The 27,947-nt window shown below is 43.5% G+C and overlaps 2 protein-coding genes across 2 annotated transcripts; both read left to right on the top strand.

The window, feature by feature from the left end:
- Positions 1-6,487: 6,487 nt before the first annotated feature.
- LOC120390483 (scale keratin-like) lies at positions 6,488-15,941 on the top strand. The gene is made up of 2 exons (XM_039513193.1): positions 6,488-6,611; positions 15,379-15,941. The coding sequence occupies exons 1-2, from the start codon at positions 6,488-6,490 to the stop codon at positions 15,939-15,941; spliced, it is 687 nt and encodes a 228-aa protein (XP_039369127.1).
- An 8,229-nt stretch (positions 15,942-24,170) lies between these two features.
- Positions 24,171-25,844, top strand: LOC120390481 (scale keratin-like). The gene is made up of 2 exons (XM_039513191.1): positions 24,171-24,303; positions 25,282-25,844. The coding sequence occupies exons 1-2, from the start codon at positions 24,171-24,173 to the stop codon at positions 25,842-25,844; spliced, it is 696 nt and encodes a 231-aa protein (XP_039369125.1).
- The last annotated feature ends 2,103 nt before the right edge of the window (positions 25,845-27,947 follow it).

The raw sequence follows: 27,947 nt of genomic DNA, 5'->3' as shown, positions 1-27,947 counted from the left end.
CCCAGAAGAAAGATCCACGGAAGAAGAAACAACCAGGAAATGAAAGAGAAGACAGAGATTCACCACTCAGCTACAACACTACTCAAAATCAGTGGTGGTTTTGGTTGCTCGTCGCCTCTATAAATCAGGCCTATCTATGCTTTCCTCTTCTTACATGTTACCTTAGCTTTATGGTCTATGTTATTTTGCAGTTTAGTCTTATGCTTATATTGTGCTTTTGTCCTATTTGATGCGGAGGAGAAAAAAAAGTGGTTTAAGACGGGACCTGACATTCAAACTCTACAGCTTCAAGAAAGAAAGTAGAATAGCTTGTGTGAAATGCATCACCTTGGAGCCGGTGACTGGTTGTAGCTCTTATTGTAACCCTGAAAATACATTCTCAGTGCTCTGCATTAATTCCCTCTGTAAAGTGTAAACTGCACTGCTCATTCCCATTAAAAATTATGCTGCATCATACTATCGGCCTTCTGGTTTTCCTTTCCCCTCCATTCTTTCTCTCCAAAACACTCTGGCTGAAATTCTCCCCTGTACAGATGTACATTAATTGGTCAATAGCATTGGGCAGGTCCTCTGAACCGGAGGGAATTTCCCTCTTACACATTTCACTACTGGTGCTATTGAATGGGAGTTTTCCTTCCTGCAGAGATATTGTTACAGCACCGTCTAACTCAGACGTCCCCAGACGGTGGGGTACTCCCTACTGGGAGAGGGAACATTTTGGGGAGGGGGTGCACCAGAGCCCAGGCCAGCCCCCACAGGGGACAGGGAAGGAGCCCCACTTAGCCCCACTCTGAGCTCTGCTCCTACCCTGCCCCCAGCCACAGCCTCGGTTTCGTGCCCAGCCTCCGCCTCCGGCCACAGCTCCGCCCCGCTGCTGGCCCTAGCCCCAACCTAGGCCCCGGTTGCCACTCCATTCCCGGGCCCAGAACCACCCTACCCTCAGCCCCCTTATCCGCATCCCCAAACTCCAGGAGCCGCATCCCCACTCCTGGGCCTGGATCCAGGTCGGGGGCCAGGGACGGGGATTGGGGTGCATGACCCTGACATTTTGGGGACCACTGGTCTAACTACATATCATAAGAACATAAGAACGGCCATACAGGGTCAGACCAAAGGTCCATCTAGCCCAGTATCCTGTCTTCCGACAGTGGCCAATGCCAGATGCCCCAGAGGGAGTGAACCTAACAGGCAATGATCAAGTGATCTCTCTCCATCCTCTGACAAACAGAGGATAGGTTGGAAAGAAAGAAATGCCTTTCAACTTTAATATATTTCCCTGTTCTAAATATTGTATAGATGGGGCTCAAAATGATGACCCTCCTCTTATACTTTAATATATCTTTTAACTAAATGAGTACAACTTTTAAGTGTGTGTGAGTGCTACTCTCCTTGGAAAAAAATCTGAACGATTCTTTTTGTAGACTCAAACATTTCCTCCAGTTGACAGCTCATCAATAAGTTCTAAACCACGGCTTGTTTCACCTCTCACAAAATCTTCTCTGTTCCTGGAAGACCAATGCACATTCTTCACTTCAAACATGGATTTGTGTGTTTGAACTTCAGAGGCTATTGAAATGGTTCAAGATTAGAAGCTGTGTAAGTTCCTGCAAGTTTGTGGCCTGATTTTGCATAAAAGAAAAGAAAATTCCTCTCCTCTTTTCTCTGGTTTAGAAACTTTTATGGGGAAAAAAACCCTTAACAATGCCAAGAATCACAAAGTTCTCTGCAAGAATTAGTCAAAAGTTAAACTGTCAGTAGAGCAGGGGTTCTCGACCCCTCAGGAGGTCACGAGGTTATTACATGGGGGGTTGCAAGCTGTCAGCCTCCATCCCAAGCCCCACTTTGCTTCCAGCATTAATAATGGTGTTAAGTATATAAAAAAGTGTTTTTAATTTATAAGGGGGGGGACGCACTCAGAGGCTTGCTGTGTGAAAGTGGTCACCAGTACAAAAGTTTGAGAACCGCTGCAGTACAGCAACATTGACATATTTATTGAACGACTGAATTAAATCAGATTTCCCCAGTTCACCTATGATGATAAGCCAAGAGAGGCGATTAGCAGAACCCTGAGTTCGGAGCATATTTGTATGCCGTTTTAGCCCACAATAAGGCTATGGGACACCCTGGGTGCAGGAAGTGCTTGTCAATTATAAAACAAAATAGTTTGCACAAATAATTCCACCCATTACTGGAAAATGTTATGATCACTGTTTAGGATTATAATTCTCACTCATGCCATGCACAAGAGTCCAAGGTAGTTCTTCAAATCCAGTATGGTGTCTAATTCAGAATTTACTCTGAGATCGCACTAGTTAGGTGGGGAGACTTTATTCTGCACGATTTTATGCCCACCTGCTGCTATTTAGAAGGGGCCCTGATGCCAAGCCCAATACAATTCAAGGCCATATTTCCAATAAGTTGAGTTTCCTTCAAATAAGGCCCTGAAGGTTGCAATCGTCTCCTCCAGACAGGGAGAGCAAAAAGACTATGCCCCATTTAGATTCCTCATAACATTGCAAGTACTGCTAAAGGGGACTGAAGTGTAGCGGAGGTCTCTAGGCTGGCTCTCTACTCTATGGTTAATTTCATTCTATGATGCTTAGGAACTTAGCCATGAAGGGACCTACAGGCTTGGGAGTCTTGAATCAACCCCAATGACATTTCTGCACTGTACACACGCTGGAAATCTGGCTCTCCCCTTCAAGTAATGCTTTGCTAGGCATTCCAGCTCTAACTGTTCTGCACATTCTTTTTTTGTTTGCAGGAAAAGCATCCTCAATTCTTTAGGCACGCTTGTACATTTTTTAGCAGGCAGTTCTGACTCTACTTGAAAGCTCCAGTGTCCTTCAGTGTAAAACATTAAGACCCAAAAGCCAAGGATTTCAAAAGTGACTGGTGATTTCTGTTGCCCGCTTAAGACAGGGATCTGAATAGGAACTGAGCATTTTGGAAAACCGAAAATAACAAGGTGAGTGATGTTGGGCACCAATATCACCAGGGACTTTTGAAAATCTTGGCCTTGTGTTTAACCACAAGTGAACTTGGGTAAACTGATAACCTCCCCCTCTTTCATCTCCCCATATGGGAAAAGGGTGGTGATCATAAATTCCTCATTCTGGGGAGATTCCAATGTACTTATCCACATGAGAATGTTGCCCAGTGCCTACTAACACAGTAGCTAAACCTTTCCTAGGTGAACTTCTCTGACAGAGGTGCTACTGGGTATTATTGCACAAAACATATAGAACCAGAAGCACTACTGAGCAATTTCTATGTGCCTAGATATCCAAAGAGATTTCTCTTGGAAGCTTGATAGAGTCTTTTGTTCTTCCTGCTTCCCTGATAATAGGAAACTATTCTAGGGATGTACATAGCAGTTAAAAAACCACTCTGAGGATGGTGGTGGTGATTTCTAAAAGAGAACGAAATTGCATCCTAGTGCTAAGGTTGCTCCGATTCTTGATAAGTCTTATTTCTCCTGAAAGCTCATTCCTCAACCATGCCCCCCCCCCATCAGGTCCCCATGACTAAGTAGAATTTATTTCCATCTCTCATGGTATTCTTCCCAGGCTTTGTGAGGAACATTGTCCCTGAAGAACAACATTGACTTGTTAGGTTATGAATGCAGGTGCAGTTCCAAGATTTTAATCCTAAACCTTTAAACAACCCTGCATGCCTTCCTTTCATCTACTGCCACTTTTTCATGCAACTCAGGGAAATAACTGCAGTAAGCAAAGCTTGTGTATTCAATTTTGTTCATCACCTGAGTCCTTGATTCTAAAGCATTGATCATGTCTCCAGACTGGAATGTCTAAGCACATTAGACTGAGTGTTATCTCTGGACACAGCTGGAACACAAAAGAATAGACACCATTTTGATACTGCTTCAACTCAACTTTGAAGGTTTACCAGGTACTGAAGTGGTTCATAGGTCATCTACTGGTTGTGAATCCAGGAGAGTATTGTGACCCATAGGCCAGGTTTGAAGGCTTTTGAACTGATTGAAAAGACATCCATGGATTTCAAAAGCATGTTGGCACAAACACACAGTGAATAGCTATGGGTAGATATTCCAAGCATGCAAAGTAATACCTCCGATCCTCCAAGGAGTGCCAAGGGTAAACTCCACCTTGCCGCTAATTAGATACTAGTCTGGATACAAAGAACTAACATGGAATCCTGTGCATGACAGCAGATTGTACTAGTGATACACCTCTGAGTCACGCTCATACTCTGAAGTTATTCAAAGCAGAATTAAAGAAACGGAGCTAGATTTAGTCCTATTTTGACACCAAGAAAGTCAGTGGGATGATACCATGACGATATCAGGCCCATAAAGATTCAAAATGAAAGGGAACCACCAGCAGCATCATGGATGTGATCCTATGTGGGACTGGAATTGACTAGTCATCATTAACCATGATCAAAGCCACTACAATAATTAGAGGAGTTGCCCATTTAAGAAAATAATTTATTGGGTTAATGACAAGGTCCAAGTACATAGAGGGTGTCTACTATCCTTCCCATTGGCTATGAAGGTGTATAAAAGTGCCTGCCATTCCAGGATCTTCTATCCACTTCTTTCGACTCTTTCTCCTTGGTGAGCTTGGTAAGTCTAGTTGGCTCCAGTTGATCCAATTGTTGATTTAGTGAATGTTTTAACTTTGAACTAAATCTGCTCTAATATGGGGTGAGGTTAGAAATGTTGGGACAGAGGGCATCTTTCTTTGCATAGGAGTCTTTCTGTCGCTAGTCAATTGCAGGTATTGGTGGATGCTGGTTTTAAAAATATCTGGTTGAGATTTTTCAAATCTACATATGGGATTTGCACCCCATTCCCAAAAATTATCATTTGACATTGGACATGGAAATTCCTTTCAGAATTATGACAAATCTCAGCTTCAGTCCACCTTGATAATAGACTGCACTACTCTGACTCTCTGTACAAATACACATTGCCAGATCTTCAGCTGACTTCATTGGAGTCACAGAGGTTTACCTGTGTGATGATCTGACTGTACCGTTTCCATAAAACTATGGAGATCAGATTTCCAATATAATGATTGAAAAGCAGTTCTATGGTTCTTTTTCAGATATAGAAAAAACTCAGAGTATATATATATATATACTCTGAGTTTTTTCTATATCTGAAAAAGATATAGAAAAATATATATATACTCTGAGTTTTTTCTATATCTGAAAAAGAACCATAGAACTGCTTTTCAATCATTATAGTGAAATCTGATATATATATATATATATATATATATATATATATATATATATATATATATATATATATATATATATATATGTCCCTTCATGGCAAAGCTAGCCTCTGCTTTAGCTGGGTTAGGATTAAAGGCACCTTAAGGGCAGTTTACTCCCTAGTGGGCAACTTCAGGATTCTTATATCTTAAACTGAGGCTTGTGATGCTGCACATTACTGGAGATAATATACTTGATGAGATGAACCACTGATCTGACACAATGTGGCAATATTTTACTCTTTTACGGGTACAACTCACAACTTTAGATCCAGATCTTTAGCTGGAGTAAGTCAAAGTAGCATATTTGAGTGAAAGGTAAGTATGATGATTTAGACCATCTGAGGGGTCTAAATCCTGTGTTAAACTGGTTTAACAAGAACATTTGTATAATTTATGCATCTCCATAATTCTCTAAACTGGTTTGCAAATTGCAGCCATCCATGATGGAAATATTCTCTATTGTGGGTTAGGAATTAGACTCTGTGATTTTCACTCATCCTTCAGGGGCTGGTGGGAACGGAAGGTCATGTGGCCATGGCACAAATAGGGCCTCAGAAAATCTGTGTCAGGACTTGTTCTCTGGCACAGATTTCCTGTGCGATCTTGGGCAAGTCCAATGGAACCAGAATTTCAAAAGACGTCTACCTTCCCCTTTTAATCCCAGGCAGATCCTGAGAGTAGGCATTCCCTTTCCTATTTTACTTGTGGCTCCCAATCGGGTGGGTATTCTCAGTGTGCACCTACCAGTTCGGACCTCACAGAAAAGACAGCTGAGGGGAGCTATGTCAGCAATACTGGGGGCTGGCTGGTTGGTGTGGATATCTATGAGAATACCCAGATACGAAGCCTGCAAAAAGGGACCTATATAGCCCATTTTACCATATACCACCAGCAGTGAGTCTCCTATTCCATTGTCAACAGTGTGTTAAGTTCCTTCTGCTCCCTTCTGTGTGTTTCAGGTTTACAACCATCACAAAAGATGTCTGACCTGTGTTGCCGACCCAGCCCGTGTTTTCTTGACATATGCCCAGATCCAACTCTCTCTACTTACCCTCAACACACCATAGTGGGAAGCACCTTGCCAGCTCTACCCTATGGAGCCTGGGGCTCATTTGTGGGTGATGTTTCGTGTGGCTCAACTGGTTATGGTGGTGGATACGGGGGTGGCTATGAGGGTCGTTTAGGAGGCTTATATGGCTTTGGGGGCTCTAGAGGTTATGGAGGCTCATATGGTTATGGGGGCTCATGTGGTTATGGTGGTAGATACGGGGGTGGTTATGGTGGTAGATACGGGGGTGGTTATGGTGGCAGATACGGGGGTGGCTATGGGGGCTTATGCGGGTATGGGAAGAGATATGGTAGCAGTTATTCTTCCCACCGTGGAAGCTGTGGCCCATGTTAAACCCAGAAGAAAGATCCACGGAAGAAAAAAACAACCAGGAAATGAAAGAGAAGGCAGAGATTCACCACTCAGCTACAACACTACTCAAAATCAGTGGTGGCTTTGGTTGCTCGTCGCCTGTATAAATCAGGCCTATCTATGCTTTCCTCTTCTTACATGTTACCTTAGCTTTATGGTCTATGTTATTTTGCAGTTTAGTCTTATGCTCATATTGTGCTTTTGTCCTATTTGATGCGGAGGAGAAAAAAAAAGTGGTTTAAGACGGGACCTGACTTTCAAACTCTACAGCTTCAAGATAGAAAGTCGAATAGCTTGTGTGAAATGCATCACCTTGGAGCCGGTGACTGGTTGTAGCTCTTATTGTAACCCTGAAAATACATTCTCAGTGCTCTGCATTAATTCCTTCTGTAAAGTGTAAACTGCGCTGCTCATTCCCATTAAAAATTATGCTGCATCATACTATCGGCCTTCTGGTTTTCCTTTCCCCTCCATTCTTTCTCTCCAAAACACTCTGGCTGAAATTCTCCCCTGTACAGATGTACATTAATTGGTCAATAGCATTGGGCAGGTCCTCTGAACCGGAGGGAATTTCCCTCTTACACATTTCACTACTGGAGCTATTGAATGGCAGTTTTCCTTCCTGAAGAGATATCGTTACAACACCATCTAACTCAGACGTCCCCAGACTGTGGAGTACTCCCCAGTGGGAGAGGGAATATTTGGGGGAGGAGGATGCACCGGAGCCCAGGTCTGCCGCCACAGGGGACACGGAAGAAGCGCCACTTAGCCCCACTCTGAGCTCTGCTCCTACCCCGCCCCCAGCCACAGCCTCGGTTCCGTGCCCAGCCTCCACCTCCGGCCACAGCTCCGCCCCCGCTGCTGGCCCTAGCCCCAACCTTGGCCCTGGTTGCCACTCCATTCCTTGGCCCAGAACCACCCCATCCTCAGCCCCCTTATCAGCATCCCCAAACTCCAGGAGCCGCATCCCCACTCCTGGGCCTGGATCCAGGTCGGGGGCCATGGACGGGGGTTGGGGTGCATGACCCTGACATTTTGGGGACCACTGGTCTAACTACATATCATAAGAGCATAAGAACGGCCGTACCGGGTCAGACCAAAGGTCCATCTAACCCAGTATCCTGTCTTCCGACAGTGGCCAATGCCAGATGCCCCAGAGGGAGTGAACCTAACAGGCAATGATCAAGTGATCTCTTTCCATCCTCTGACAAACAGAGGATAGGTTGGAAAGAAAGAAATGCCTTTCAACTCTAATATATTTCCCTGTTCTAAATATTTTATACATGGGGCTCAAAATAATGACCCTCCTCTTATACTTTAATATATCTTTTACCTAACCGAGTACAACTTTTAAGTGTGCGTGAGTGCTACTCTCCTTGGAAAAAAATCTGAAAGATTCTTTTAGTAGACTCAGACATTTCCTCCAGTTGACAGCTCATTAATAAGTTCTAAAACATGGCTTGTTTCACCTCTCAAAAAATCTTCTAAGGCTCTGTTCCTGGAAGACCAATGCACATAGAATCATAGAATCATAGAATTCAAGATCAGAAGGGACCATTATGATCATCTAGTCTGACCTCCTGCTAGATGCAGGCCACATAAGCCGATCCACCCACTCCTTTAGCAAGCAACCCCTGCCCCATGCTTCGGAGGAAGGCGAAAAACCTCCAGGGCCACTGCCAGTCTTCCCTGGAGGAAAATTCCTTCCCGACCCCAAATATGGCGGTCAGCTGAACCCCGAGCATGCGGGCAAGACTCTCCAGCCATACCCTCTGGAAAAAGGTTATATCATATCATTGACCCATTATACTATTTACCAGTGTGGCACTTAATTGACCTATTGACTAAGCCCGTTATCCTATCATACCATCTCCTCCATAAACTTATCTAGCTTAATCTTAAAGTCATGGAGGTCCTTCACCCCCACTGTTTCCCTCGGTAGGCTGTTCCAGTATTGCACTCTCCTGATGGTTAGAAACCTTCATCTAATTTCAAGCCTGAATTTCCTGACTGACAATTTATATCCATTTGTCCTTGTGTCCACATTAGCACTGAGCTGAAATAATTCCTCTCCTTCCCTGGTATTTATCCCTCTGATATATTTAAAGAGTGCAATCATATCTCCTCTTATCCTTCTTTTGGTTAAGGAAAACAAACCGAGCTCCTCAAGTCTCCTTTCATACGACAGGCCTTCCATTCCTCGGATCATTCTAGTGGCCCTTCTTTGTACCCGTTCCAGTTTGAATTCATCCTTCTTAAACATGGGAGACCAAAACTGCACACAATACTCCAAATGAGGTCTCACCAACGCCTTATATAACGGGACTAGCACCTCCTTATCCCTACTAGAAATACCTCGCCTAATGCATCCCAAGACCGCATTAGCTTTTTTAACGGCCACATCACATTGCCTACTCATAGTCATCCTACGATCAACCAGGACTCCTAGGTCCTTCTCCTCCTCCGTTAATTCCAACTGGTGCGTCCCCAGCTTATAACTAAAATTCTTGTTAGTCATCCCTAAATGCATAACCTTACACTTCTCACTATTGAATTTCATCCTGTTACTAATACTCCAGTTTACAAGGTCATCCAAATCTCCCTGGAGGATATCCCGATCCTTTTCCGAATTGGCAATACCTCCCAACTTGGTGTCATCCGCAAACTTTATCAGCCCACTCCTACTCTTCGTTCCCAGGTCAGCAATAAATAGATTAAATAAAATCGGACCCAAAACCGAACCTTGAGGAACTCCACTGGTAACCCCCCTCCAACCTGACAGTTCCCCCTTCAATACTACCCTCTGAAGTCTCTCCTTTAACCAGCTCCTTATCCACCTCTGGATTTTCATTTCGATCCCCATCTTTTCCAATTTAACCAGTAATTCTTCATGCGGTACCGTATCAAACGCCTTACTGAAATCCAGATATATTAGATCCACCGCATTTCCCTTGTCTAAAAAATCTGTTACTTTCTCAAAGAAGAAGATCAGGTTGGTTCAAACATGGGATTTGTGTGTTTGAACTTCAGAGGCTATTGACATGGTTCAAGGTTGGCAGCTGTGTAAGCTCCTGCAAGTTTGTGGCCCGATTTTGCATAAAAGAAAAGAAAATTCCTCTCCTCTTTTCTCTGGTTTTGGCATTTATAGTGACAGACAGAGGTTAGAATCCAGCTAGGGAGCAGTCATTGACACCAGTGCAAAATGCGTTTCAAATACTACAAATCTTATATATTACATGCACTTTCAATTTAATTTGTGCACATGTAAATGAATGGGTTGAGATGCAGAAGCCTGGGGAATTTTTCACATTTCAGCTTCAGTGAAATTTCCAGTGGATAAGACTCCTATCCACCGGAAATAAGTTAAAATAATCCCTTGTCAGTGTTGTTTCATGTACATGAAAGACATTCACCATAGTTAAATGGAAATAGTAGGGTGAGATCCTAAGCTTGTGTAAATATGTTGACTCACATGAATTAGCCATGTATGTTTCCACGTACACAGAGTAATGTTCTCAAATATCAAAGTAGCTTTAGCCTGAGATTTGTTATTTTTCTCTAAGGATGAGAATGCCCAATTCTCATGTAAAATTAAGCAGAATTAGTGCTCTCAATATTCTGTGTGGCTTAGGAATTAGCTGCTTTATATTTTTAAATACAAAATCCACCAATGCCTGCAACTTACTAAGTAAAAAGAAACTTTTATGGGGGAAAAAAAACCCTTAACAATGCCAAGAATCACAAAGTTCTCTGCAAGAATCAGTCAAAAGTTAAACTATCAGTAGAGCAGGGGTTCTCGACCCCTCAGGGGGTCACGAGGTTATTACATGGGGGGTTGCAAGCTGTCAGCCTCCATCCCAAGCCCCAATTTTCTTCCAGCATTAATAATGGTGTTAAGTATATAAAAAAGTGTTTTTAATTTATAAGGGGGGGTCGCACTCAGAGGCTTGCTGTGTGAAAGGGGTCACCAGTACAAAAGTTTGAGAACCGCTGCAGTACAGCAACATTGACATATTTATTGAACGACTGAATTAAATCAGATTTCCCCAGTTCACCTATGATGATAAGTCAAGAGAAGCGATTAGCAGAACCCTGAGTTGGGGGCATATTTGTATGCAGTTTTAGCCCATAAGAAGGCTATGGGACACCCTGGGTGCAGGAATTGCTTGTCAATTATAAAACAAAATACTTTGCACAAATAATTCCACCCATTACTGGAAAATGTTATAATCACTGTTTAGGATTATAATTCTCACTCATGCCATGCACAAGAGTCCAAGGTAGTTCTTCAAATCCAGTATGGTGTCTAATTCGGAATTTACTCTGAGATCGCACTAGTTAGGTGGGGAGACTTTATTCTGCATGATTTTATGCCCACTTGCTGCTTTTTAGAATGGGCCCTGATGCCAAGCCCAATACAATTCAAGGCCATATTTCCAATAAGTTGAGTTTCCTTCAAATAAGGCCCTGAAGGTTGCAATCGTCTCCTCCAGACAGGGAGAGCAAAAAGACAATGCCCCATTTAGATTCCTCGTAACATTGCAAGTACTGCTAAAGGGGATTGAAGTGGAGCGGAGGTCTCTAGGCTGGCTCTCTACTCTAGGGTTAATTTCATTCTATCATGCTTAGGAACTTAGCCATGAAGGGACCTACAGGCTTGGGAGTCTTGAATCAACCCCAATGACATTTCTGCACTGTACACACGCTGGAAATCTGACTCTCTATTTCAATTAATGCATTGTTAGGCATTCCAGGTCTAACTGTTCTGCGCATTCTTTTTTTGTTTGCAGGAAAATCATCTTCAATTCTTTAGGCACGCTTGTACATTTTTTAGCAGGCTGTTCTGACTCTACTTGAAAGCTCCAGTGTCCTTCAGTGTGGGGGAGGGATAGCTCAGTGATTTAAGCATTGGCCTGCGAAACCCAGGCTTGTGAGTTTAATCCTTGAGAAGGCCACTTAGGGATCTGGGGCAAAAAATTGGTCCTGCTAGTGAAGGCAGGGGGCTGGACTCAATGACCTTTCAAGGTCCCTTCCAGCTCTAGGAGATTGGTATATCTCCAATTATTACCTTAGTGTAAAACATTAAGACCCAAAAGCCAAGAATTTCAAAAGTGACTGGTGATTTCTGATGCCCACTTGAGACAGGGAACTGAATAGGAACTGAGCACTTTGGAAAACCGGGAATAACAAGGTGGGTGATAAGTATCAGAGAGGTAGACGTGTTAGTCTGGTTCTGTAAAAGCAGCAAAGAATCCTGTAAAAAAAACAGGAGTACTTGTGGCACCTTAAAGACTAACAAATTTATTTTAGCATGAGCTTTCGTGAGCACATCCGAAGAAGTGAGCTGCAGCTCACGAAAGCTCATGCTAAAATAAATTTGTTAGTCTTTAAGGTGCCACAAGTACTCCTGTTTTTTTTTGCGGATACAGACTAACACGGCTGCTACTCTGAAAAGAATCCTGTGGCACCTTATAGACTAACAGACGTTTTGCAGCATGAGCTTTCGTGGGTGAATGCCCACTTCGTCGGATGCAAGAGTCATGATGCAAGGCACCAATATCACCAAGGACTTTTGAAAATCTTGGCCTTGTGTTTAACCACAAGTGAACTTGGGTAAACTGATAACCTCCCCCTCTTTCATCTCCCCATATGGGAAAAGGGTGGTGATCATAAATTCCTCGTTCTGGGGAGATTCCAATGTACTTATCCACATGAGAATGTTGCACAGTGCCTACTAACACAGTAGCTAAACCTTTCCTAGGTGAACTTCTCTGACAGAGGTGCTACTGGGTATTATTGCACAAAACATATAGGACCAGAGGCACTACTGAGCAATTTCTATGTGCCTAGATATCCAAAGAGATTTCTCTTGGAAGCTTGATAGAGTCTTTTGTTCTTCCTGCTTCCCTGATAATAGGAAACTATTCTAGGGATGTACATAGCAGTTAAAAAACCATTCTGAGGATGGTGGTGGTGATTTCTAAAAGAGAAGGAAATTGCATCCTAGTGTTAAGGTTGCTCCGATTCTTGATAAGTCTTATTTCTCCTGAAAGCTCATTCCTCAACCATGCCCTGCCCACCAGGTCCCCATGACTAAGTAGACTTTATTTCCATCTCTCATGGTATTCTTCTCAGGCTTTGTGAGGAACATTGTCCCTGAAGAACAACACTGACTTGTTAGGTTATGAATGCAGGTGCAGTTCCAAGACTTTAATCCTAAACCTTTAAACAACCCTGCATGCCTTCCTTTCATCTACTGCCACTTTTTCATGCAACTCAGGGAAATAACTGCAGTAAGCAAAGCTTGTGTATTCTATTTTGTTCATCACCTGAGTCCTTGATTCTAAAGCATTGATCATGTCTCCAGACTGGAATGTCTAAGCACATTAGACCAAGTGTTATCTCTGGGCACAGCTAGAACACAAAAGAATAGGCACCATTTTGATACTGCTTCAACTCTACTTTGAAGGTTTACCAGGTATTGAAGTTGTCCATAGGTCATGTACTGGTTGTGAATCCAGGAGAGTATTGTGACCCATAGGCCTGGTTTGAAGGCTATTGAACTGATTGAAAAGACGTCCATGGATTTCAAAAGCATGTTGGCACAAACACATAGTGAATAGCTATGGGTAGATATTCCAAGCATGCAAAGTAATACCTCCGATCCTCCAAGGAGTGCCAAGGGTAAACTCCACCTTGCCGCTAATTAGATACTAGTCTGGATACAAAGAACTAACATGGAATCCTGTGCATGACAGCAGATTGTACTAGTGATACACCCCTGAGTCACGCTCATACTCTGAAGTTATTCAAAGCAGAATTAAAGAAACTGAGCTAGATTTAGTCCCTTTTTGATACCAAGGAAGTCAGTGGGATGATACCATGACGATATCAGGCCCATAAAGATTCAAGATGAAAGGGAACCACCAGTAGCATCATGCATGTCATCCTAGGTGGGACTGGGAATTGACTAGTCATCATTAACCATGATCAAAGCCACTACAATAATTAGAGGAGTTGCCCATTTAAGAAAATAATTTATTGGGTTAATGACAAGGTCCAAGTACATAAAGGGTGTCTACTATCCTTCCCATTGGCTAAGAAGGTGTATAAAAGTGCCTGCAACTCCAGGACCTTCTATCCACTTCTTTCGACTCTTTCCCCTTGGTGAGCTTGGTAAGTCTAATTGGCTCCAATTGATCCAATTGTTGATTTAGTGAATGTTTTAACTTTGAACTAAATCTGCTCTAATATGGGGTGAGGTTAGAAATGTTGGGACAGAGGGCATATTTCTTTGCATAGGAGTCTTTCTGTAGCTAGTCAATTGCAGGTATTGGTGGATGCTGCCTTTTAAAAATATCTGGTTGAGATTTTCAAATCTACATATGGGATTTGGACCCCATTCCCAAGATTGGACATGGAAATTCCTTGCAGAATTATGACAAATCTCAGCTTCAGTCCACCTTGATAATAGACTGCACTACTCTGACTCTCTGTACAAATACACATTGCCAGATCTTCAGCTGACTTCATTGGAGTCACAGTGGTTTACGTGGGTGATGATAAGACTCTACCGTTTCCATAAAACTATGGAGATCAGATTTCCAATATAATGATTGAAAAGCAGTTCTATGGTTCTTTTTGAGATATAGTTATAGATATAGAAAAAACTCAGAGTAAATATATATATATGTCCCTTCATGGTAAAGCTAGCCTCTGCTTTAGGTGGGTTAGGATTAAAGGCACCTTAAGGGCAGTTTACACCCTAGTGGGCAACTTCAGGATTCTTATACCTTAAATTGAGGCTTGTGATGCTGCACATTACTGGAGATAATATACTTGATGAGATGAACCACTGATCTGACGCAATGGGGCAATATTTTACTCTTTTACTGGTACAACTCACAACTTTAGATCCAGATCTTTAGCCGGTGTAAGTCAAAGTAGCACATTTGAGTGAAAGGTAAGTACGATGATTTAGACCATCTGAGGGGTCTAAATCCTGTGTTAAACTGGTTTAACAAAGAACACTTGAATAATTTACTGCATCTCCATAATTCTCTAAACTGGTTTGCAAATTGCAGCCATCCATGATGGAAATATTCTCTATTGTGGGTTAGGAATTAGTCTCTGTGATTTTTACTCATCCTTCAGGGGCTGGTGGGAACGGAAGGTCATGTGGCCATGGCACAAATAGGGCCTCAGAAAATCTGTGTCAGGACTTGTTCTCTGGCACAGATTTCCTGTGCGATCTTGGGCAAGTCCAATGGAACCAGAATCTCAAAAGGGCTCAGCACTCACTAATCCTCGCTGTATTGGAAACCTATCCTTGAATCTCCTCAGACCAAACCCACAGAGAGACTAAAATGTCTAACTTCCCCTTTTAATCCCAGGCAGATCCTGAGAGTAGGCATTCCCTTTCCTATTTTCCATGTGGGTTCTAATCGGGTGGGTATTCTCAGTGTGCACCTACCAGTTCGGACCTCACAGAAAAGACAGCTGAGGGGAGCTATGTCAGCAATACTGGGGGCTGGCTGGTTGGTGTGAATATCTATGAGAATACTCAGATACGAAGCCTGCAAAAAGGGACCTACATAGCCCATGTTACCATATACCACCAGCAGTGAGTCTCCTATTCCATTGTCAACAGCGTGTTAAGTTTCTTCTGCTCCCTTCTGTGTGTTTCAGGTTTACAACCATCACAAAAGATGTCTGACCTGTGTTGCCGACCCAGCCCGTGTTATCCTGACATATGCCCAGATCCATGTGTGGTTGCCCGCAATGAGCCTTGTATCACCTCGTGTGGAGATTCGACAGCAGTGGTCTATCCACCACCGGTTTCGGTGCTATTCCCAGGACCAACTCTCTCTACTTCCCCTCAACACACCATAGTGGGAAGCACCTTGCCAGCTCTGCCCTATGGAGCCGGAGGCTCATTTGCGGGTGGTGTTTTGGGTGGCTCAACTGGTTATGGTGGTGGATACGGGGGTGGCTATGGGGGTGGTTTAGGAGGCTTATATGGCTATGGGGGCTTAAGTGGTTATGGAGGCTCATATGGTTATGGGGGCTTATGTAGTTATGGTGGTGGATACGGGGGTGGCTATGGGGGTCATTTAGGAGGCTTATATGGCTATGGGGGCTTATGTTGTTATGGTTGTGGATACGGGGGTGGCTATAGGGGCTTATGCGGGTATGGGAAGAGATATGGTAGGAGTTATTCTTCCCGCCTTGGAAGCTGTGGCCCATGTTAAACCCAGAAGAAAGATCCACGGAAGAAGAAACAACCAGGAAATGAAAGAGAAGGCAGAGATTCACCACTCAGCTACAACACTACTCAAAATCAGTGGTGGTTTTGGTTGCTTGTCGCCTCTATAAATCAGGCCTATCTATGCTTTCCTCTTGTTACATGTTACCTTAGCTTTATGGTCTATGTTATTTTGCAGTTTAGTCTTATGCTTATATTGTGCTTTTGTCCTATTTGATGCGGAGGAGAAAAAAAAGTGGTTTAAGACGGGACCTGACATTCAAACTCTACAGCTTCAAGAAAGAAAGTCGAATAGCTTGTGTGAAATGCATCACCTTGGAGCCGGTGACTGGTTGTAGCTCTTATTGTAACCCTGAAAATACATTCTCAGTGCTCTGCATTAATTCCCTCTGTAAAGTGTAAACTGCACTGCTCATTCCCATTAAAAATTATGCTGCATCATACTATCGGCCTTCTGGTTTTCCTTTCCCCTCCATTCTTTCTCTCCAAAACACTCTGGCTGAAATTCTCCCCTGTACAGATGTACATTAATTGGTCAATAGCATTGGGCAGGTCCTCTGAACCGGAGGGAATTTCCCTCTTACACATTTCACTACTGGTGCTATTGAATGGGAGTTTTCCTTCCTGCAGAGATATCGTTACAACACCGTGTAACTCAGACATCCCCAGACTGTGGGGTACTCCCCACTGGGGGATGGAACATTTGGGGGAGGGGGTGCACCGGAGCCCAGGCCAGCCCCCACAGGGGAGAGGGTAGGAGACCCACTTAGCCCCACTCTGAGCTCTGCTCCTATTCCGCCCCCAGCCGCAGCTTTGGTTCCATGCCCAGCCTCCACCTCCGGCCACAGCTCCGCCCACGCTGCTAGCCCTGGCCTCACCCATGGCCCTGGTTGCCACTCCATTCCCGGGCCCAGAACCACCCCAGCCTCAGCCCTCTTATCCGCATCCCCAAACTCCAGGAGCCGCATCCCCACTCCTAGTCCTGGCTCCAGGTCGGGGGCCATGGACCCTGACATTTTGGGGACCACTGGTCTAACGACATGTCAACAAAAGGATAGGTTGGAAAGAAAGAAACGCCTTTCAACTCTAATATATTTCACTGTCCTAAATATTGTATACATGGGGCTCAAAATAATGACCCTCCTCTTATACTTTAATATATCTTTTACCTAACTGAGTACAACTTTTAAGTGTGTGTGAGTGCTACTCTCCTTGGAAAAAAATCTGAAGGATTCTTTTTGTAGACTCAGACATTTCCTCCAGTTGACAGCTCATTAATAAGTTCTAAGACATAGCTTGTTTCACCTCTCACAAAATCTTCTAAGGCTCTGTTCCTGGAAGACCAATGCACATCCTTCACTTCAAACATGGGATTTGTGTGTTTGAACTTCAGAGGCTATTGAAATGGTTCAAGGTTAGCAGCTGTGTAAGTTCCTGCAAGTTTGTGGCCCGATTTTGCATAAAAGAAAAGAAAATTCCTCTCCTCTTTTCTCTGGTTTTGGCATTTATAGTGACAGACAGAGGTTAGACTTCAGGTATGGAGCCATCATTGACACCAGTGCAAAATGCGTTTCAAATACTACAAATCTTATATATTACATGCACTTTCAATTTGCTTTGTGCACATGTAAATGAATGGGTTGAGATGCAGAAGCCTGGGGAATTTTTCACATTTCAGCTTCAGTGAATTTTCCAGTGGATAGGAGTCCTATCCACTGGAAAGAAGTTAAAGTAACCCCTGTCAGTGTTTGTTCTGATGTGTTCATAAACTGGATTGCAACAATTTCTAGTATTTCATCCCATAGTCATATGATGTGATCTAATATTGATTTATCAGAAAATGTGGATTGATGCACCTATGCACTGAAAGACAGGATTTAGGATAAAACAGCTTATTTTATCCTCAGGATGCTGTATTGAGATATAGCTGGGGAATGTGTGTTGTTGTTGAGATGTTCACTAACCATAGTGTGGGGGGTTGATATTTGGGTCAAGCCAAACTGTGTTTGGGTTTCCACGTTTCAATCCATTTTGTCACAATTTTCAAGCATATGTAATTTTGGAAGGGGGTGTAAATTGATTCGTTGTTTGAGGAAGGGTGGTGAGGAGGGAGGGTATCAATCTCATACCTCTGCAGACTTCAGCTACAGCTAGGTCTGAAAAACTCACTAGCAGGTGACTCTAATCTGGTCTATAGTGTGGAGAGTGACCCTCCAGTAAACCACACGTCCAGCCATGACCAGGGCGGGAAGACAGTGTTTCTGACTGATTAGCCATTTTGACCCCGGGGTCTGCCGGTCATGACAAAGGGTGGTTCAAATTCAAATTCAGCAGCTTCTACCACGGTTCCACTGAAAAGTCAAGACTCATTTTCCTCTGTCGTTTGTTTGCATTCTTGTGGTTTGTTTATGTAATTGAAATCTTTGTGCTTGTCCCCTTGGGCAATAGCACTCGGGTAGGACATGGTGAGGCTTTCTCCGAAGAACAGATTTTAATTTCTTTCACAAACACTCACTGATATTTTATACACGAATGGTCTTCTATTAGTACGAGGTCAGCAGTATGTTACATGAGTGGGATGCCCCAATTTGGAGCACTAGTGTCATTTAAAAATATGGGTGCAAAGGTCTGTTCTGTCATTTCCCGAATCAGGCTGGGCTTTGGGGAGATTTAAATTTTCATTATAAAGTAGCTTTGCTTTTGTTTTCCTACATTTTCTCTCTTAAAGTTGATGGGTCATATGCTCAGCTCTAAATTCCATATTTTTATATATGGAGATATACCTGTCTCATAAAACTGGAAGGATCTTGACAGGTCATCAAGTCCAGCCCCCTGCCTTCACTAGCAGGACCAAGTACCATCCCTGACAGATTTTTGCCCCAGGTCCCTAAATGGCCCCCTGAAGGATTGAACTCACAACCCTGGGTTTAAGGGGGCCAACTGCTTAAATCACTGAGCTATCCCTCCCCTGCTTACTTAGACTCTCTTTAAATTACTGTGTGCAGTGTCATAGTATCTGTGTCAGTCCCAAGATATTAGATGGACAAGATGGGTTCAATAATATCTTTTGTTGGTGAGAGACAAGCTTTCGAGCTACACGGAGTTGTTCTGCAGGTCTGGGAAACTTACCTGTGACACTCCGAGTAAGTTTCCCGTACTTGAAGAAAAGCACTGTGTAAGGTTGAAAGCGTGTCTCTCTGACCAACAGAAGTTGGTCCAATAAAAGATACTACCCCACCCACCTTGTCTCTTTAAATTACTGGGGTCTTTATGATGGAGTGGGGTGAGGTGGGTAGAGTCAGTGAATCAAGTTAATTTTAATTGGTCTGGGGCAGTGGTGGGGAACTTCGTGCTCATTTTCATCCAGCCCATGGGCCACACACTTTCAATTCTGGTGGGGGGACGTGGACGCTCGGGGCTTTCCCTTGCAGTGGGTCAAGCCGGCGCTTGCAGCTCCAGCCCCATGGAGGAGCACTGGGGCTCGGGGATTCACATCCATGCGGCTGGAGTCGCAAGCACCAGCTCCCCCACCGCAGCGGGGTGGGGGTGGGGGAGCCTCAGGCCTCTGCGCTCCCTTGGGCAGATGAGTTGAAAGTGTGTGGCCCATCATCGTTTTTTTTGTGGGTCAATGGCCCCTGACACAAAAAAGTTTCCCCACCCTTGACCTAGTGCACCCTGAGAGTCAGCTGCCCTCCCTCCCCACACAAGGGACCTAATTTAAAAATATATATATATTTAACTATATACATATATATAATCTGTGGTCAGTATCAATATCATACTTATATCATGGGCCTGCCCCATAACGCATCAAGACTGTGGCAAACAGATCCACTTGCAAAATCTAATAATTGAAAAGTTCTTACATTTTCATTCTGGATCTCTAAAGCAGCAAGCGTGGTACTCTGAGTACTCAGGAGCTCCCTTACAGGAAGGGAAAAGCTCCAGCAATATTTCTGTGTAAAGATAAAATTAAAAGTGCTCTCAAATTCATACACTCCCACATAACCTTAACTCTGCTCACTTAGAGAAATGCTCCAAGGAGTCCCTACGAGAGATTTTAGCAATGTCTTCTTTCTGAGCATGTGCAAAACTGTCGGACAGTTTAGAAATTATGTTTGTGTCTTAAGCCTTGTCTAAAGGAGAAAGAAGCTAGCTAAGTCTGGTATCTGAAGTGGTTGTCCGCTGTCCAGCCCAATGAGCCAGCACTCCTAGAAATGAGCTCTTTGGTAGTCACCTAGCAAACAATATAATAGCGATCAAACAAATAGTTGGACGTATGAGACTCGTAACTATATTACAGGCAGCTCCCATGTTTTCTGTAAGTGGCTTTAGGGAAGAGGTAGTAGCCCTTCAGACCAAGAAGTCTGAGTCTGAACCCTTCTTGGGAAATTCAGATAATAAGGGTGAAAACAACCAGTTCTATTGACAGCTTCGGAGGCCTGATTCTCCTCTTACTTGAGTGGGGCTTGAAAAGTGGGTAGGGCTGGTGCATGCTCCCTATGCTGGGATGAATTTCACTGACTGGTGTGTAAATAAGGACAGCAGGAGAAAGAAAAACCAAAAGGCTGGTACTAGGGTGCAACAGAATTTCCACATAAATGAAAAGTGGTGCCCACGCTTGCAGAGCAAAATAAGATAGAAAAGAAAGAATAGGATTTGCAGTTTTGTCAAGGAGGGCTACAAGTCACCTGCTCCAAAGGCTGCCATTTACACGAGTTCTTTCTCTGTCATGACTGGTGTGTTTGAAGTGTTTCCTGCACTTCTTCTGTAAATCCTTCACTGATGACCTTTGGTGGAGATCCCACTGCACCATCCCCATCCCTCCACCTCGCCTTCCCAATCCTTCTCCCCTGAAGCTCCTAATCCTTTTTACAGCTTCAGACGCTAAGAAGAAAGCTATCATTTTAATAACAGCAATTTACTGTTTCACTGCTTCATGAAACCATTAATTCTCACAACACTCACAAGAAGTAGGTAGTTATTATCTTATTATCTAATAAAGTGATCGCTGATGCACACAGCCCAACTGAGATCCTCAAGGCCACTTCAGTGGAAAGGCGGGAGCTAGAAATCGGGCACACCTGATTGCTAATAGACTTGTTATCTACAACTTCAACTCCAATATCTCCCAGATGCCTCCACTGAGCTCCTGAGCCCTTAATGCAGCTTGCCATAGAAGCCCAGTTATAGAACGACTGAATTAAATCAGATTTCCCCAGTTCACCTATGATGATAAGTCAAGAGAAGCGATTAGCAGAACCCTGAGTTGGGGGCATATTTGTATGCAGTTTTAGCCCACAAGAAGGCTATGGGACACCCTGGGTGCAGGAATTGCTTGTCAATTATAAAACAAAATACTTTGCACAAATAATTCCGCCCATTACTGGAAACTGTTATGATCACTGTTTAGGATTATAATTCTCACTCATGCCATGCACAAGAGTCCAAGGTAGTTCTTCAAATCCAGTATGGTGTCTAATTCGGAATTTACTCTGAAACCGCACTAGTTAGGTGGGGAGACTTTATTCTGCATGCTTTTATGCCCAACTGCTGCTATTTAGAAGGGACCCTGATGCCAAGCCCCATACAATTCAAGACCATATTTCCAATAAGTTGAGTTTCCTTCAAATAAGGCCCTGAAGGTTGCAATCGTCTCCTCCAGACAGGGAGAGCAAAAAGACTATGCCCCATTTAGATTCCTCGTAACATTGCAAGTACTGCTAAAGGGGATTGAAGTGGAGCGGAGGTCTCTAGGCTGGCTCTCTACTCTAGGGTTAATTTCATTCTATCATGCTTAGGAACTTAGCCGTGAAGGGACCTACAGGCTTGGGAGTCTTGAATCAACCCCAATGACATTTCTGCACTGTACACACGCTGGAAATCTGGCTCTCCACTTCAAGTAATGCTTTGCTGGGCATTCCAGCTCTAACTGTTCTGTGCATTCTTTTTTTGTTTGCAGGAAAAGCATCCTCAATTCTTTAGGCACGCTCATACATTTTTTAGCAGGCTGTTCTGACTCTACTTGAAAGCTCCAGTGTCCTTCAGTGTAAAACATTAAGACCCAAAAGCCAAGGATTTCAAAAGTGACTGGTGATTTCTGATGCCCGCTTGAGACAGGGAACTAAATAGAAACTGAGCATTTTGGAAAACCGGGAATAACAAGGTGGCTGATGTTGGGCACCAATATCACCAGGGACTTTTGAAAATCTTGGCCTTGTGTTTAACCACAAGTGAACTTGGGTAAACTGATAACCTCCCTCTCTTTCATCTCCCCATATGGGAAAAGGGTGGTGATCATAAATTCCTCATTCTGCGGAGATTCCAATCTACTTATCTATATGAGAATGTTGCACAGTGCCTACTAACACAGTAGCTAAACCTTTCCTAGGTGAACTTCTCTGACAGAGGTGCTACTGGGTATTATTGCACAAAACATATAGGACCAGAGGCACTACTGAGCAATTTCTATGTGCCTAGATATCCAAAGAGATTTCTCTTGGAAGCTTGATAGAGTCTTTTGTTCTTCCTGCTTCCCTGATAATAGGAAACTATTCTAGCGATGTACATAGCAGTTAAAAAACCATTCTGAGGATGGTGGTGGTGATTTCTAAAAGAGAAGGAAATTGCATCCTAGTGCTAAGGTTGCTCAGATTCTTGATTAGTCTTATTTCTCCTGAAAGCTCATTCCTCAACCATGCCCCACCCACCCCCCACCAGGTCCCCATGACTAAGTAGACTTTATTTCCATCTCTCATGGTATTCTTCTCAGGCTTTGTGAGGAACATTGTCCCTGAAGAACAACACTGACTTGTTAGGTTATGAATGCAGGTGCAGTTCCAAGATTTTAATCCTAAACCTTTAAACAACACTGCACTCCTTCCTTTCATCTACTGCCACTTTTTCATGCAACTTAGGGAAATAACTGCAGTAAGCAAAGCTTGTGTATTCAATTTTGTTCATCACCTGAGTCCTTGATTCTAAAGCATTGATCATGTCTCCAGACTGGAATGTCTAAGCACATTAGACCAAGTGTTATCTCTGGGCACAGCTAGAACACAAAAGAATAGGCACCATTTTGATACTGCTTCAACTCTACTTTGAATGTTTACCAGGTACTGAAGTTGTCCATAGGTCATGTACTGGTTGTGAATCCAGGAGAGTATTGTGACCCATAGGCCTGGTTTGAAGGCTATTGAACTGATTGAAAAGACATCCATGGATTTCAAAAGCATGTTGGCACAAACACATAGTGAATAGCTATGGGTAGATATTCCAAGCATGCAAAGTAATACCTCCGATCCTCCAAGGAGTGCCAAGGGTAAACTCCACCTTGCCGCTAATTAGATACTAGTCTGGATACAAAGAACTAACATGGAATCCTGTGCATGACAGCAGATTGTACTAGTGATACACCCCTGAGTCACGCTCATACTCTGAAGTTATTCAAAGCAGAATTAAAGAAATGGAGTTAGATTTAGTCCCATTTTGACACCAAGAAAGTCACTGGGATGATACCAGGATGATATCAGGCCCATAAAGATTCAAGATGAAAGGGAACCACCAGTAGCATCATGCATGTCATCCTATGTGGGACTGGGAAATGACTAGTCATCATTAACCATGATCAAAGCCACTACAATAATTAGAGGAGTTGCCCATTTAAGAAAATAATTTATTGGGTTAATGACAAGGTCCAAGTACATAGAGGGTGTCTACTATCCTTCCCATTGGCTAAGAAGGTGAATAAAAGTGCCTGCAACTCCAGGACCTTCTATCCACTTCTTTCGACTCTTTCTCCTTGGTGAGCTTGGTAAGTCTAATTGGCTCCAATTGATCCAATTGTTGATTTAGTGAATGTTTTAACTTTGAACTAAATCTGCTCTAATATGGGGTGAGGTTAGAAATGTTGGGACAGAGGGCATCTTTCTTTGCATAGGAGTCTTTCTGTAGCTAGTCAATTGCAGGTATTGGTGGATGCTGCCTTTTAAAAATATCTGGTTGAGATTTTCAAATCTACATATGGGATTTGGACCCCATTCCCAAAAATTATCATTTGAGATTGGACATGGAAATTCCTTTCAGAATTATGACAAATCTCAGCTTCACTCCACCTTGATAATAGACTGCACTACTCTGACTCTCTGTACAAATACACATTGCCAGATCTTCAGCTGACTTCATTGGAGTCACAGTGGTTTACCTGGGTGATGATATGACTGTACCGTTTCCACAAAACTATGGAGATCAGATTTCCAATATAATGATTGAAAAGCAGTTCTATGGTTCTTTTTCAGATATAGTTATAGATATAGAAAAAACTCAGAGTATATATATGTCCCTTCATGGTAAAGCTAGCCTCTGCTTTAGGTGGGTTAGGATTAAAGACACCTTAAGGGCAGTTTACTCCCTAGTGGGCAACTTCAGGATTCTTATACCTTAAACTCAGGCTTGTGATGCTGCACATTACTGGAAATAATACACTTGATGAGATGAACCACTGATCTGATGCAATGGGGCAATATTTTACTCTTTTACTGGTACAACTCACAATTTTAGATCCAGATCTTTAGCTGGTGTAAGTCAAAGTAGCACATTTGAGTGAAAGGTAAGTACGATGATTTAGACCATCTGAGGGGTCTACATCCTGTGTTAAATTGGTTTAACAAAGAACACTTGAATAATTTACTGCATCTCCATAATTCTCTAAACTGGTTTGGAAATTGCAGCGATCCATGATGGAAATATTCTCTATTGTGGGTTAGGAATTAGTCTCTGTGATTTTTGCTCATCCTTCAGGTGGGAACGGAAGGTCATGTGGCCATGGCACAAATAGGGCCTCAGAAAATCTGTGTCAGGACTTGTTCTCTGGCACAGATTTCCTGTGCGATCTTGGGCAAGTCCAATGGAACCAGATTCTCAAAAGGGCTCAGCACTCACTAATCCTCGCTGTATTGGAAACCTATCCTTGAATCTCCTCAGACCAAACCCACAGAGAGACTAAAATGTCTAACTTCCCTTTTAATCCCAGGCAGATCCTGAGAGTAGGCATTCCCTTTCCTATTTTCCATGTGGGTTCTAATCGGGTGGGTATTCTCAGTGTGCACCTACCAGTTCGGACCTCACAGAAAAGACAGCTGAGGGGAGCTATGTCAGCAATACTGGGGGCTGGCTGGTTGGTGTGGATATCTATGAGAATACTCAGATACAAAGCCTGCAAAAAGGGACCTACATAGCCCATGTTACCATATACCACCAGCAGTGAGTCTCCTATTCCATTGTCAACAGCGTGTTAAGTTTCTTCTGCTTCCTTCTGTGTGTTTCAGGTTTACAACCATCACAAAAGATGTCTGACCTGTGTTGCCGACCCAGCCCGTGTTATCCTGACATATGCCCAGATCCATGTGTGGTTGCCCGCAATGAGCCTTGTGTCACCTCGTGTGGAGATTCGACAGCAGTGGTCTATCCACCACCGGTTTCGGTGCTATTCCCAGGACCAACTCTCTCTACTTCCCCTCAACACACCATAGTGGGAAGCACCTTGCCAGCTCTGCCCTATGGAGCCGGGGGCTCATTTGCGGGTGGTGTTTTGGGTGGCTCAACTGGTTATGGTGGTGGATACGGGGGTGGCTATGGGGGTGGTTTAGGAGGCTTATATGGCTATGGAGGCTTAAGTGGTTATGGAGGCTCATATGGTTATGGGGGCTTATGTAGTTATGGTGGTGGATACGGGGGCGGCTATGGGGGTCATTTAGGAGGCTTATATGGCTATGGGGGCTTATGTGGTTATGGTGGTGGATACGGGGGTGGCTATAGGGGCTTATGCGGGTATGGGAAGAGATATGGTAGGAGTTATTCTTCCCGCCTTGGAAGCTGTGGCCCATGTTAAACCCAGAAGAAAGATCCACGGAAGAAGAAACAACCAGGAAATGAAAGAGAAGACAGAGATTCACCACTCAGCTACAACACTACTCAAAATCAGTGGTGGTTTTGGTTGCTCGTGGCCTCTATAAATCAGGCCTATCTATGCTTTCCTCTTCTTACATGTTACCTTAGCTTTATGGTCTATGTTATTTTGCAGTTTAGTCTTATGCTTATATTGTGCTTTTGTCCTATTTGATGCGGAGGAGAAAAAAAAGTGGTTTAAGATGGGACCTGACATTCAAACTCTACAGCTTCAAGAAAGAAAGTAGAATAGCTTGTGTGAAATGCATCACCTTGGAGTCAGTGACCGGTTGTAGCTCTTATTGTAACCCTGAAAATACATTCTCAGTGCTCTGCATTAATTCCCTCTGTAAAGTGTAAACTGCACTGCTCATTCCCATTAAAAATTATGCTGCATCATACTATCGGCCTTCTGGTTTTCCTTTCCCCTCCATTCTTTCTCTCCAAAACACTCTGGCTGAAATTCTCCCCTGTACAGATGTACATTAATTGGTCAATAGCATTGGGCAGGTCCTCTGAACCGGAGGGAATTTCCCTCTTACACATTTCACTACTGGTGCTATTGAATGGGAGTTTTCCTTCCTGCAGAGATATCGTTACAACACCGTGTAACTCAGACATCCCCAGACTGTGGGGTACTCCCCACTGGGGGATGGAACATTTGGGGGAGGGGGTGCACCGGAGCCCAGGCCAGCCCCCACAGGGGAGAGGGTAGGAGACCCACTTAGCCCCACTCTGAGCTCTGCTCCTATTCCGCCCCCAGCCGCAGCTTTGGTTCCATGCCCAGCCTCCACCTCCGGCCACAGCTCCGCCCACGCTGCTAGCCCTGGCCTCACCCATGGCCCTGGTTGCCACTCCATTCCCGGGCCCAGAACCACCCCAGCCTCAGCCCTCTTATCCGCATCCCCAAACTCCAGGAGCCGCATCCCCACTCCTAGTCCTGGCTCCAGGTCGGGGGCCATGGACCCTGACATTTTGGGGACCACTGGTCTAACGACATGTCAACAAAAGGATAGGTTGGAAAGAAAGAAATGCCTTTCAACTGTAATATATTTCCCTGTCCTAAATATTGTATACATGGGGCTCAGAATAATGACCCTCCTCTTATACTTTAATATATCTTTTACCTAACTGAGTACAACTTTTAAGTGTGTGTGAGTGCTACTCTCCTTGGAAAAAAATCTGAAGGATTCTTTTTGTAGACTCAGACATTTCCTCCAGTTGACAGCTCATTAATAAGTTCTAAGACATGGCTTGTTTCACCTCTCACAAAATCTTCTAAGGCTCTGTTCCTGGAAGACCAATGCACATCCTTCACTTCAAACATGGGATTTGTGTGTTTGAACTTCAGAGGCTATTGAAATGGTTCAAGGTTAGCAGCTGTGTAAGTTCCTGCAAGTTTGTGGCCCGATTTTGCATAAAAGAAAAGAAAATTCCTCTCCTCTTTTCTCTGGTTTTGGCATTTATAGTGACAGACAGAGGTTAGACTTCAGGTATGGAGCCATCATTGACACCAGTGCAAAATGCGTTTCAAATACTACAAATCTTATATATTACATGCACTTTCAATTTGCTTTGTGCACATGTAAATGAATGGGTTGAGATGCAGAAGCCTGGGGAATTTTTCACATTTCAGCTTCAGTGAATTTTCCAGTGGATAGGAGTCCTATCCACTGGAAAGAAGTTAAAGTAACCCCTGTCAGTGTTTGTTCTGATGTGTTCATAAACTGGATTGCAACAATTTCTAGTATTTCATCCCATAGTCATATGATGTGATCTAATATTGATTTATCAGAAAATGTGGATTGATGCACCTATGCACTGAAAGACAGGATTTAGGATAAAACAGCTTATTTTATCCTCAGGATGCTGTATTGAGATATAGCTGGGGAATGTGTGTTGTTGTTGAGATGTTCACTAACCATAGTGTGGGGGGTTGATATTTGGGTCAAGCCAAACTGTGTTTGGGTTTCCACGTTTCAATCCATTTTGTCACAATTTTCAAGCATATGTAATTTTGGAAGGGGGTGTAAATTGATTTGGTGTT

The sequence above is a fragment of the Mauremys reevesii genome, linkage group 24 (genome assembly GCF_016161935.1).
Source record: "Mauremys reevesii isolate NIE-2019 linkage group 24, ASM1616193v1, whole genome shotgun sequence".
Lineage (NCBI taxonomy): Eukaryota > Metazoa > Chordata > Testudines > Geoemydidae > Mauremys > Mauremys reevesii.
The sequence above is the reverse complement of the archived record's forward strand: the minus strand, read 5'-3'. Positions and strand labels throughout refer to the sequence as shown.

What these genes read in the sequence shown, in the direction of transcription:
- LOC120390483 (XM_039513193.1), top strand. Translation starts at nt 6,488, where the DNA reads ATGGAGGCTCATATGGTTATGGGGGCTCATGTGGTTATGGTGGTAGAT. An exon ending in GGCTATGGGGGCTTATGCGG is followed by an intron (nt 6,612 to 15,378) that starts GTATGGGAAGAG and finishes TGTGTGTTTCAG; the next exon opens with GTTTACAACCATCACAAAAG.
- LOC120390481 (XM_039513191.1), top strand. Translation starts at nt 24,171, where the DNA reads ATGACTGTACCGTTTCCACAAAACTATGGAGATCAGATTTCCAATATA. An exon ending in TATATATATGTCCCTTCATG is followed by an intron (nt 24,304 to 25,281) that starts GTAAAGCTAGCC and finishes TGTGTGTTTCAG; the next exon opens with GTTTACAACCATCACAAAAG.